Source organism: Musca vetustissima, unplaced genomic scaffold (assembly GCF_032173495.1).
Source record: "Musca vetustissima isolate MV318-11 ecotype Yass unplaced genomic scaffold, APGP_CSIRO_Mvet_v1 utg8758, whole genome shotgun sequence".
NCBI classification, from domain to species: Eukaryota; Metazoa; Arthropoda; class Insecta; order Diptera; family Muscidae; genus Musca; species Musca vetustissima.
In genome coordinates, this window is record NW_026874609.1 from 15,820 (window position 1) to 28,811 (window position 12,992).

The window sequence follows — 12,992 nt, forward strand, 5'->3', positions numbered from 1 at the left end:
TTCGTGTAACTCGATATGGTGATCAATGATCGGAGTGTCAAATGTGTTTTGTACTGTAACTGAACTGAACTGGAGTGTCCAATTAACTGTGATAACAATTGAGTTGCGTCGCCGGTTTTTATACGGTGTAATGAAATTAATTTCCACCTGATGACAGTACACATTTTTCAGGTATCATCTTCACCATAGTTCAGTTCACAGCTCAGGTGTCAGAGTGTAAGGCATGTACTCCAATTATTATGACAGAATTGTTGTTGTTGTACTATACCCATCGATTGGTTAATAAGGGTAATGTTATGCGATGACTTAATTTTACGCTTCAAATGCATGATGACGATTCCCCATGCACTTAACCGTTAAAGTGCACTTAAACGAGTTCAATTATCGAAACACTCGAAGCGCTTAAAATACCATAAAAACTGAGGTAGTGACATGCATAGATAATAAGATTTGTGCAACTAGTGCTACGAATTACACATTATAAAATCAATTGAAATGACTACCTGTTCCTCAAGTGGTGCAACAGTTGAATCAAGAGTTAAAGAAAAGATGATATTAATGCTTTAAAATGTTTATAAAAAAAACCAAGCCAAAGTCAAAGCTAGAAAAAAAAATATATGGGACCTATTAAAATACATTGAAATAATATTTTATTCCCCAGGAATCTGGAATTTCAATTTACAGCTACAGTCGTAGAAAAAGTGAATACTACTTTAAAACCAGTGAGCGGAGCAGTATAGTCGGACGGGGCCGACCATATGATACCCTACACAACTACCACGAAAAGCGCACTTTCGGCGGTTCTATATTCTGAGCCTGGGCAATATTTCGTGATATTTGCACCCTTTTTACCGATTATAGATCAACAACTCCTTTTCTGAGTCTTGCATATTTTCCAAAATGTTTTTTCTTGAAGTGAATTTTTAAGCCATACATTAAAAAATTGGTCACTTTAGGTTTTGGTTGATTTGACCCTCGGAAAATTGACCGATCATCATCTAAACAGCCGCTCTAAGTATTTGGTCAAATATCTTCACCTTGTAAAATATGTGATGTTCTGTATATAATAATTGCCTCTAGAGCGACTAGAAAATCTGACAAAATTAAAGTTTTCGGTTCATTGCACCCCCGAATGAAATCTCATCTTCACCGAAATCTATAAGCGTCGTCCTTGACCATAATCGGAACTTCATGTACAATTTCAAAGCGATCAGCGCGACATTTCCGTCGTCTAATGGAGTAATAGTAATAATATGCACATAGTCACCTTTACTTAATTACGTATAACTCCCGCATCGGAGTACATACAGCCATATAATTGGTATCAATTTGAAGGCCAACCACTCCTCTTGGATATGCTATCAACTCCTGGGGTCTACATCCTCCAGGAGTAAATATATATGCCATAGAATACAAATTTTGTCATTTTTCACACAAAAGTCAGGGTCCATTTGACCCGCTAAATATTGACCGATCTTTATCAAAACATGCATGCTTATTCTCTGGCCCGATCCCCTTCTCCATGCAAAAATTCGCGGTGTTTGGGCCATAATTGCGGCCTCTGGAGCGACCAGAAAAACCGACAAAAATTTAGTATTTGGTCCATTTCATCCCCTAAATGTTAACCGATCTTTTCCAAAAACAATAGGGATCTTCATTGGCCATAACCCATCCTACATGCAAAATTTCGTGAAGATTGGTCTATAACTGTGGCCTGTATCGTGTTTACAAATTATAATGGACAGACGGACGGACGGACGGACACACATGTCTTGATCGACTCAGCTAGTCGAGATATGACGATCGGTATACTTAAAGGTGGGTCTAGGACCAATATTTCGCGGCGTTACAAACATTTGGGGCTGCACAAAGCTATAATACCCTGACAACATAGTTGTGTAGGGTATAAATACCGGATATGGAAGGTTGGCCATAACATGGACATATTTGGAAATTTTCTGCAAAAAATACTTTTCACTCTCCAAATGCACAGAATGCGACTTGGCCAAGAACTCCAAAATATCTAAAATGTGGGGGGCTCTATGACAAAAATGGACAGGAGTTCCAAATTAAAGGCCAAATAATTCAAATTTATATGGGGGCTACGTCAAAGCCGGAATGTCTTTAATATACCGAAAATTGACCGGATTTATGTGGTGGCAGAAAATTCAGTTAAAACCTTCGACCTTTAAGGGCTATACCAAACATGGATACATGTCGAAAATTTTCTGCAAAAAAGTTTTTTCATCATTCAAGTACCCGGCATGTGAATTTACAGGACATGCGAAAAAATATTCTTTGGTTGACCTCGAAAAACATGTTTTAAAAATCCACGCCTTTGACTGACCATAAAAAGAAATTTAACAAGTGAAAAAGCGAAAAGCGTTGGATACCCTCTACCATAGATATACTGACAGGTACTAGAAATGAAAATACAGGGAACATACCAAAAAGTGGACCTAATCCGACATTTCTAAAAAGGGATTATGTAAACAAAAATAAAAAATTCAGAAATTTTTAATGGATAATTATACTCTCAGATTTATCGCTATTAACACGGCGAAAATGTGGCTAATCGAAATATTGATTCTAGATCCCATGTTTCTTTGGACCAAATCCGTTTCAAAAAATTTAGATTTCATCCAAACTTTGTCCATCTTATAATTTCTTCCAATCTTAATTCAAATTCGAAAATGGAGAATATCGGTCCACTTCTTCTGGAACCTCCATACAGGGGCTAGGTCTAAATGCGGGTTATAGTTCATTATCGAACCTTACGTTCTACTTGTTTATGTCGATATCCTCCACAGGTGAAATGATTACATCAGAGACTTAGAACCAAAATCAAAACGCGGAACAAATCAGATAACCATTTTAATATAAAAAAGAGGTTATATGAGGACTACCTCAAAAAAATTGGGTGTACCCTTATATGGGTGCTATCGGAAAAAATGGACCTATATAATTTTTTGTGGAGAGATTTGGGACCTATTAAGAACTCAAAATACTACTGCCTGCAGACAAAAGACGACTCTATGCTAAATTTTGAGGCTCTATCTCAATTCGTTTATACGCTAGAGTGATTACAACAGACAGACGGACATGGCTAAATCGTCATAGAATTTTACGCTGATCAAGAATATATATACTTTATAGGGTCGGAAATGATTATTTCGATGCGTCACAAATGGAAAAACAAAACTGGAGGGTATAAAAACTCCACGCCTTTGGTTTACCTCAAAAAAATATTCTTTAATAAAAACCACACATTAGTTTGACCTCAAAAACATATGCTTTAAAATATCGACATCTTTGGTTGACCTCGAGAACATATCCTTTAAAATAGGCATTAGGTTAACCTCGAAAAAATATGCTTAAAAAACCGCGACTGGATGCTATATCTAAATCTAAACCGATACCAACAAAACTTCGTATACATCAGTCCGGACCTAATTAAGTGCGCTGGGCAAAATGTTGTCCCAATCAGACAAATATTGGGAGTTTGGTGCATCATTTACATAAAATCGGACGAAACTATATATGGGAGCTATATCTAAATATGAATCGATTTTCTCCAATTTCAATAATGTTCGTCCTTGAGACAATTAAGTGAACTGTGCCAAATTTCATTCAACTCGGATAATAAATGGACCAACGGACATGCGTAAATCGACTCAGAAGGTGATTCTATGCCTGTTACAAACATAGGCACAAAGAGGTAATACCCTGTAATGTCCTCGAAAAAATATGCTTTAAAAATCCACACCTTTGTTAAAACTCGAAACAATATACTTAACAAATTCACAACTTTGGTAGTCTTTGAAAAAAAAATCCCTTAAAAAATCACGTCTTTGGTAGGTGTCGAAAAATCTTCTTAACAAATCCTTTTTAGTCTTCAAAAATTTTTTTAAAGAACTAACGCCTATTTTAGTCCTCAAAAATATTCTTCAAAAAATTAAAGCCTTTTCTAGTCTTCAAAAAACCAAACATTATTTAAAAAATCCACGTTTTTATTATCCCTAAAAAATATTCTTCAAAAGCTCCAAGCCTTTGCTGGTCTTCAATATATATTCCATGCTTTTGTTATACCTCGCAAAAATATTAGCACATCATTAATAAATTATAAATCCAAGTGTTCGATGTAATCAATATGGTCCCGCTTTCGGTACAGCCTCCAAGGACGAACAATAATAAGTTTTCATTTTGAACCCCACCCTCCGAAATAAAATCCTATGTACGTTGTACGCGCGGGACAATAATCGGTATAGGTATACTTTTATGTATCTTCCATATTTTTGAACAATTTAGTCTAAATGGTGCGCCAGTCAAGGCTTGTTCGCATGAGCTGACATTTTGCATATGGGGGTTCTTTAAATCGGGCCAGGTTTTCATATAGCTCTCATATAATTTTGTCTGATTTCATATAAATGGAACACGAAAATGTTTACATACACATAGAGCACATATTTAATTTTTCCGAACTCATATCAAGGGCCCATCCAAAGATGCTATATCGACAGGCTATTGTAACATTTGATAATCTTGTTATGTATCTGTATATATCGAGCCATATTCGCGAAAAAAACGTAACCTTCAAATTTGAAATTTAATAAAGCTACCGTTTTGAAATTTAGAACTATAGTTTGGTTATAAACTAGTTTTTTTTAACTTTTCCATATTTACGTAACCGTTGCATACGCAATTTAATTCAAACATTATCCGAATCTTATCATATCAATCGTTTCTATTTTTAGACAACATCCGACACATTTTATTTCCCATATTAAAAATTTTGTTTTTATTCTTATTCTTGATTCTTTGATTGCTTCACAATCCCCAAATTCTCGTTCATTCAAAGTTGTCGAATCATAATAAGTAATGACCATTTGCGGAATTGTGGGTCCATTATAAAACATAAATAATAGTGGTTTTAATACGGTATCCAGAACTGACATGATCAGAACGTTAAAATGAATGTCATGCTGGAGAATCGGTATCGAATTGGTAATAGCAAATATGTAAGACCTACACAAAACCGTCAGATGTCAGTCAGTCACATCGAAAGAAAGAAAAACAAGAATGATATATTTTTTGTGAGTGCGTGTTTGTATGTTGACGTTTAATTTGAAAATATTAATATCTCCATTTTCATCGGATATGACGAAAGGTGTGACGATCAATTATGAGAGTTTCTTTTTTCAGTTCAGGAATCTGATTGATTTCAATGGATTGAATACTTCAAATATAGTGACGTATGATAAACGATAAACGATGTTTTTAAAAACAAAACATAAAAAAAAAACATTAAAACACTAAAAAACACTAACAATAATAAAATAATAACAATAATTAAGCTATTTACTAGTTCCGTTTTTAAAGCACTATTTCATGACGAACACGATTAGCAGGGTGTAAACATGTTTGACACACGAAATATGTATGTATCAACATATGTTTAACAATGTGGTTAATTCATTTCTGCGATATTAAACATTTGGGTTCTTGGAATGTTTACGAAATATTTTAGTTTTTTTTTTTTTTTTTTGGTAATTACTTTTTTATATTGCTCCCCAAAAAAGGTCATTCTTTGTTATTTGGAATTTAAATTCCCCACAAACTAATCACCAGAAATATTTTGAGTTTATTTGAGGGAATTCCATTGCTTTACATTTTGCTATTAATTAAATCATTAACTAATTTCATTGCGGAAAAGAAGAAATAAATCATTTTGAAAATACCTAACCTGCACTAAATAATTGCGTTTTTTTTTTTTTGTTTTGGTTAGCCTTCAAGGCATTTGAATTAATTCATTAATAGGTTGAAATATTTCAAATTATTTTATTTATTTCTTCGATTTTTAGGTATACAGTAATTTAATAACAAATAGGATTTCAAATTGAATGTATCGTCATTTATTTTTTGAGCGATGTGGATTGCTTTAAACAGAATTTCTTTTTTCGAGAATAAATATGAAAATTGTTATTGTAGAAAAAATACCATATGAGGTTATATACCTAATTGAGGTCTTATGCCTGAGGTCACAATACCTGAGTATTAAAACTACCAAAGTCGATAGGAATCATTATATGGGGGCTAGGCCTGAATGCAGGCCGATACAGTTTATTCTCGAACCTTACGTTCTAGTTTTTATGTCGATATCCTCCACAGTGAGAATGATTACAACATAGCCTTATAACCAAACCCAAAACGCGGAACAAATTAGATAATATTTTAAATATTAGGTTGAGGAAAAAGAAATATATTATTTTTTCGGCAGATGGCTGTACTGATAGACTTCTCGTAAATTATAGATCAAAAAATTTCAGATTTATGCTCGTTGGAAGGATGGCATTTCTCAGTAAAAAACTTATTTTGCTGCTTTTTGTTTGGAGTATTCAGTTGTGTTAAAAATGGAAGTGAAGAAGGAAAAAATTCGGTACATTTTACAGTTTTTCTTTTACAATGACGAAAATGCAAGCCAAGCGGCTAAAATTGTGAATGGTGTTTATGGTTCCGATACTGTAACACCCAAATATGTGCAATTTTGGTTTCGAAGATTCCGTTCAGGAATTTTTGATGTTAAAGATGCACCTAGCACAGGTAGATCGGTCGTCGAAAATGTCGATAAAATCGAGGAAATGATCGAAGTTTACCGGCATGTTTACAGTCGTAACATCGCCCAGGAGCTAAAAATCGACCATAAACCATTTACAATTGACCAGAAACGGCCAGAATTGGCCAAAAGGAGAGGTGTCGTGTTCCACCAGGACAACGCTAGGCCACATACATCTACAGTGACTCGCAAGAAACTTTAGGAGCTTGATTGGGAAGTTTTAATTTAATACGCCATGCAGTCCGGACTTGGCACCAAGCGATCATCATCTTTTTCTTGCATTGCAAAATTTCTTTAATGATAACAAAATTGGTATCTAAGGAGGATTATCAAAATCGACTGCCAGAGTTTTTTGCAAATAGAGAGCAGGACTTCTATCAGAGAGGCATTATGAAGTTAACCTTTAAATGGCAACAAATCATACAACATTCCGAAGCATGTTAAATAAAATCCATATACAAATAATGGATTTATTTTCCTCCAACCTAATATATCACTGTCCTTCCTTGTCATTAGATACTACACCTAGACCTACACCACGGTCTCGGTTATGGGCGTTAGGGCGTATAATGCTGTTGTTGTGCTCATCATCCGGAATCCATCTTGATGTTGGGCAACTGGAAATCAACATTTCATCTGGGGACATATGTGAAATCTGCCTGTACGACCTCTGCTGGCAACCTTGCTGGCTTCCTCATTCACCGTGCAAGACTTGGAGCTATAAATTTGCTCGGCCAGTTATAATGGCCATTGAAATCCCTGGCACCAGACGGTTACTACCTTCCAAAAGAGCGAACTAATGTTGGACCCCCATACACTCCATGTATTGGTCACTAGAGTCTAGTTCAGGCGAGATAGTCGGTACTGTACAGAATGGTACAATAACAACGCAAATTTCACATTAATTAGATGCGGTTTAGACAAACAGTGCAGAAGTTCGGGGCACATATCTCGGGACATAATGTCTCTCTCAAATTTAAACCAATAAGGAAAGTAGTATAGTCGGACTGGGCCGACTATATGAAGCCTTCACCACTTTGGGTATATTCTGCATCTGTATCCTAACAGATGTCGCTTTTTGAAGGAACATTGACATGAAATTGAACGAACTGAAATATGTGATCTTTATCTATATCTAAACCGACTAACATCAATCCCTACGCATGTCATTCTGCAACCTTTGCTAATTTTTTTAAATCGTTTTAAGGGGACCCCCCATTCTCGGGGTCAAAATTTTTTTTGATTCAATACGAATCTATACTAATTCAAAAATGTCCCTACAAAATTTCAAGTAAAAATCTCAAGAACTCTTGAAAATATAGCCGATTTATTGTGTCAGCAGCTCTCGTATGAACTAGGATAAAGCCAATCGGTGAAGATCTTCCTTATTTTTTAACTTGGTTTTTGGTCAAAAATCGGCGATTTTCCAAAAATATTTCTTCAAAGTTCCGCCATTTTGTTAATCTTAGAGCGAAGTCAATAATCCTAGTTCATACGAGAGCCAGACATGTACTCTTTCTTTTTCTTGCATTGCAAAATTTCATTAATGATAACAAAATTGGTATCTAAGGAGGATTATCAAAATCGACTGCCAGAGTTTTTTGCAAATAGAGAGCAGGACTTCTATCAGAGAGGCATTATGAAGTTAACCTTTAAATGGCAACAAATCATACAACATTCCGAAGCATGTTAAATAAAATCCATATACAAATAATGGATTTATTTTCCTCCAACCTAATAAAAAAAATGTCCCTACAAAATTTCAAGTAAAAATCTCAAGAACTCTTGAAAATATAGCCGATTTATTGTGTCAGCAGCTCTCGTATGAACTAGGATAAAGCCAATCGGTGAAGATCTTCCTTATTTTTTAACTTGGTTTTTGGTCAAAAATCGGCGATTTTCCAAAAATATTTCTTCAAAGTTCCGCCATTTTGTTAATCTTAGAGCGAAGTCAATAATCCTAGTTCATACGAGAGCCAGACATGTACTCTTTCTAACACCGTTGCAATTTTCGGATTCCGATGTTCCAGTGAGGAGTTATCATGCCCGCCATCAAAAATAAGGACGTTTCTTTAATTACAAAAAACAACAACAAAACAATAACAACAATTTTTAGTAAATTATTTTTCTTCTCGTTTAAATCTTCAAATATATGTGCAAAGTTACAAACCTTAACAAGCATTGGTATTGATATACCAGCTCATTGAAAATTTTGAAAAATTAAAATCGAGAATGGGTGGGGTTCCCTTAAAGCAAACTTTACACACGCTATTTGGTGTGCTGCAGGGTTTAAAATTTAATCTCAATAATCTCAATTAATCAATAAGACATCCATTGACTACTTGGTTTACAATTAACATGAATAGATCGAAACTATATATGAAAGCTATGCTATATCAATATCTGAACCGATTTCAAAGAAACTTGCCAGAGATTAATTTATATTAACTTCAGTACGTTGTGTCAATCGGCCTAGCTATGGATCTTTAGTAAACCATTTACTTAAAATCCGAAGTAAACAGACGGACGGACGGACATGTATAAATCGAGTCAAAAAGTGATTCTATGCATGATACTATACCGTGGGTATACCTCGATTTCTTTTTCCTGTTACAAACATATGCACAAAGACACAGTGTCGGGAAGGGTATAAAACCACGACAAGAAGATGTAATTGTTGAGGGGCAGCCCCTGATCAGACATTTCCTTCGAGTCAATCCGGTATATACATAATTGTCACTTATCCAAAAACCCGGAATACATACATAAAGAGGAAATGTGATGATACCGTTTGCAATCCACAAACATCCTGGGAGTAGTAGGAACGTATGTATGTGCAAAATTTCAAGGCCCCTAACTTTAAATTTGATGTTAGACTTTATAACATAGTTATTATGCAGTCCATCCCATTTTGCAAATGCAAAATGTATACGCTATAACACCGAGTACTTTTGCAGGGCCTAATTACGTTTAATACATCCGAATATCAGTAATAATTTTAGAAATTGTTTGTAATAATGACCCCCAATTGATGTTATCAAAGATATGTTTGACGCCCTGTGTTTACACATTTATAATTAACTCATTGATTCGGAAAAACTATGTTTATTTATTTAACAACATGATGAAGAAACAAATTCAAAATAAATAAATATAACAACATTGAACAAAACTCTACAACTGCGAATCGATTTGGGTTTAACAAACAATGACTTAATGATGGTAATTGTAAACAGGTGCACCGTATGATTGGTAGTGACTAGGGGCAGCATAGGTAGCCACAGTGGGAGCAGCATAATGGGTCTTAACGACAGCAGCGGGGGCGGCATAATGGGCAACTGGAGCCACAGTCTTTACCACAGTGGGGGCAGCATAGTGGGTCTTAACAACAGTAGCTGGAGCATAGTGAGCAACTGGGGCAACAGTCTTCACCACAGCATGTCCCAAAGGTTCACGTTGAACGACAGCATTGAAACCATTTACAGCATCAGCGGTATATTGAACGGTACGTTTGTAACCATCCGAATCAATCAGAGAATATTCACCACGAACAAAATCACCATCACGTTCTTCAGTTTGGCTCTTTGAGTCACCGGTCACTTTATCGTCAACACCATAGCTGAATTTGTACTGGGGATGAGGATCGTATTCCTCGGACTTGACGACGACTTTTTGGGCGACAGCAACAGGTGCAGCGGCATGATAGGCAACTGGAGCATAGCCAGCACTGGCCACAGCAACGAAGGCAAGAGCGAAAACAAACTGCAGGAATACAGCAATGCTTTAGTGGTAAACCAAAAATATTTCTTCATCATCATCATCACTTACCTTGAAAGCCATGTTGTTACAATAAAAGGTAGTTTGCCAAGTTCCACAAAATCGATTCCTTGTAGAGGTAAAGACCAGTAATGAATGATAGCTAATTTTCAAAATCAATCAACTTTTATAGCAAAAATCGATTTGAGGGAATTTTCAATTTACAGATATTATTTTGTTTATTGATTTTTTTGTATTTCTTATTTAAACATAAATTACCTTACCAGCCACAGCATTCACCGTTCGTTCATTTGTTGGCTTATTTAGTGACAGGGAGATTTGTTTTCTTATTATTTTATTATGTGTCATAGCATTATTGGCAAAACAATGTTTATTGATTTGAATGATTTTGTGTCATTGTCCACGCATTATGCAAGTTCATTCATATTGAAAGTAATAACTGTCGCAAATATTGTCGCAAATGTGCTACTTGTATTAAGATTTCTTTGTTTTTATTGTTTATTATAAAAATATTTTGTAGGTCATATAGGGTTGGTCAGTGGCAGAACTGCCGTTATTATTTAAGATTAATCAGTTATGTTTTAGTGTAAGAATTTAATTTTTGGTTCGTATGTGTGTGGTAATTCAGAATTTTTTTCATAAGGATACGAAATTTTTTAAAAAATTGGAAAGATGCAATTAAGCGTTGATCTCTCATATTTGGAATGAGCCAGGCCTATTAATAACGTTACCCAGAAAGCGAAAAGAAAGTTGTTGATTCTCATGTTAAGTATAAACATTTTTTTTCTTTTTTTTAATTTCATATTGTGAACAAATACACAATAATCGATTTGGAAAGTAAACATGATAACCAGCTGATTTTTCTGGATGACCTTATTAATAGTCTTTGGGAATAGGGATAACAAATGGACTGCATATGAATACCCTTCACCACACTGTGTTACAGGGTATTATGTCTTTGTGCATATGTTTGTAATAGGCAAAAGGTTCCTTTTGAGAATATGCATAGAATCACTTTCTTAGTTGATTTATGCATGCCCGTATGTATTCATGTGAATAAAGTACAGATCGCATTTATGATTCGCTTGAGATGAAATTTTGCACAGCTCACTTATTTGGCCCATGGACGAACTCTATTGAAATTGAAGGAAATAGGTTTAAATTTAGATATAGCTTCCATATATATTTTCGTCCGATTTTACCTAAATGGTGCACCAAACTCCCAAGGATTGTCCGATTGATAAAAATTTTACGAAGTTTTGTAGAAATCGTTTCAGATGTAGATATCTCTCCAATTTATAGTTTCGTCGGATTTTTGGTAAATTATGCACCAAACTCTCAATAGTTGTCCCATTCAAACCAAATTTTGAACAGCGTACTGACTTAAGTTCAGTTTGATGTCCGTAAATCGTAATCGGTTCAGAGTTATAGTTTCGTCATCTTTTATGTAAATAGTGCACCAAACTCTCAAGGATTGTCTGATAGTTCCATATTCCTGTATACGAAGTTTTATGGAAATCGGTTCATATTTATATATAGCTCCCATATATAGTTTCGTCCGATTTTATGTAAATAGTGCACCAAAATCCCAAGAACTGTCTGATGCACAGCGTACTGACTTAACTCCAGTTTGATGTGTGCAAACTTTTGTTGAAATCGGTTCAGATTTAGATATAGCTCCCATATATATATATATATATATATATATATCATTTAAGGGGACCCCCCCATTCTCGGGGTCAAAAATGTTGTTGATATAATTCGAATCCACACTGATTATAGAATGTGCCTACAAAATTTCAAATGAAAATCTCAAGAACTCTTGAAGATATAGCCGATTTATTGTGTCAGCATCAAGTGACGGCTGAAGGGCTTCTCAAACTTTAAACGCGTTTTTCTCTAAACATTTTTGTTTTGCGAATGGCGGGCACGATAACTCAAAAACTAATACCCCAATCGATTTCAAATTTTTACACGTTTCTCTGTGAGTGTATAGCTATCGTATGAACTAGGATAAAGTCAATCGGTGAATATCTTCCTTATTTTTTAACTTGGTTTTTGGTAAAAAATTGGCGATTTTCCGAAATTATTTTTTCAAAGGTCCACCATTTTGTTAATTTTAGAGCGAAGTCAATAATCCTAGTTCATACGAGAGCCAGACATGTACTCTTTCTAACACCGTTGGAATTTTCGGATTCCGATGTTCCAGCCCATTGAAAATCTTGACAAATTAAAATCGAGAATGGGGGTGGTTCCCTTAAATAAAATCGCCCGAAACACCAAACTCCCACTATTTGTCCAATTCAAACAAAAGTTAGCACAGCGTACTGAAATAGGTTCATATTGTTGTAAACTAAGTTTTGTTGAAATCGGTTCAGATTCACATATAGCACCCATATATAGTTTCGTCCGATTTTATCTTAATGGTGCACAAAACTCCCAACATATTGAAAAACTATGCTAGAATCTTCAACGTACCAAAACTGATCCAATGAATATATGGCTGGAAACTTCTATTTTCTACACAAAAAACTGTTAGCTTCAAAAAACTCGGAACCTCAAATGACAGCCAATTTTGTGGGAAAATGCGACTAATTACTTA

General features: G+C 35.0%; 1 protein-coding gene across 1 annotated transcript; it reads right to left on the reverse strand.

Annotated features, from left to right (window-relative positions):
* Window positions 1-9,826: 9,826 nt before the first annotated feature.
* On the reverse strand, window positions 9,827-10,453 carry LOC133334923 (larval cuticle protein A2B-like). The gene is made up of 2 exons (XM_061543239.1): window positions 10,442-10,453; window positions 9,827-10,375 (listed from the first exon to the last, which is right to left on the reverse strand). Exons 1-2 carry the CDS (start codon window positions 10,451-10,453, stop codon window positions 9,827-9,829), a joined length of 561 nt encoding a protein of 186 aa, XP_061399223.1.
* Between the last annotated feature and the right edge of the window lie 2,539 nt (window positions 10,454-12,992).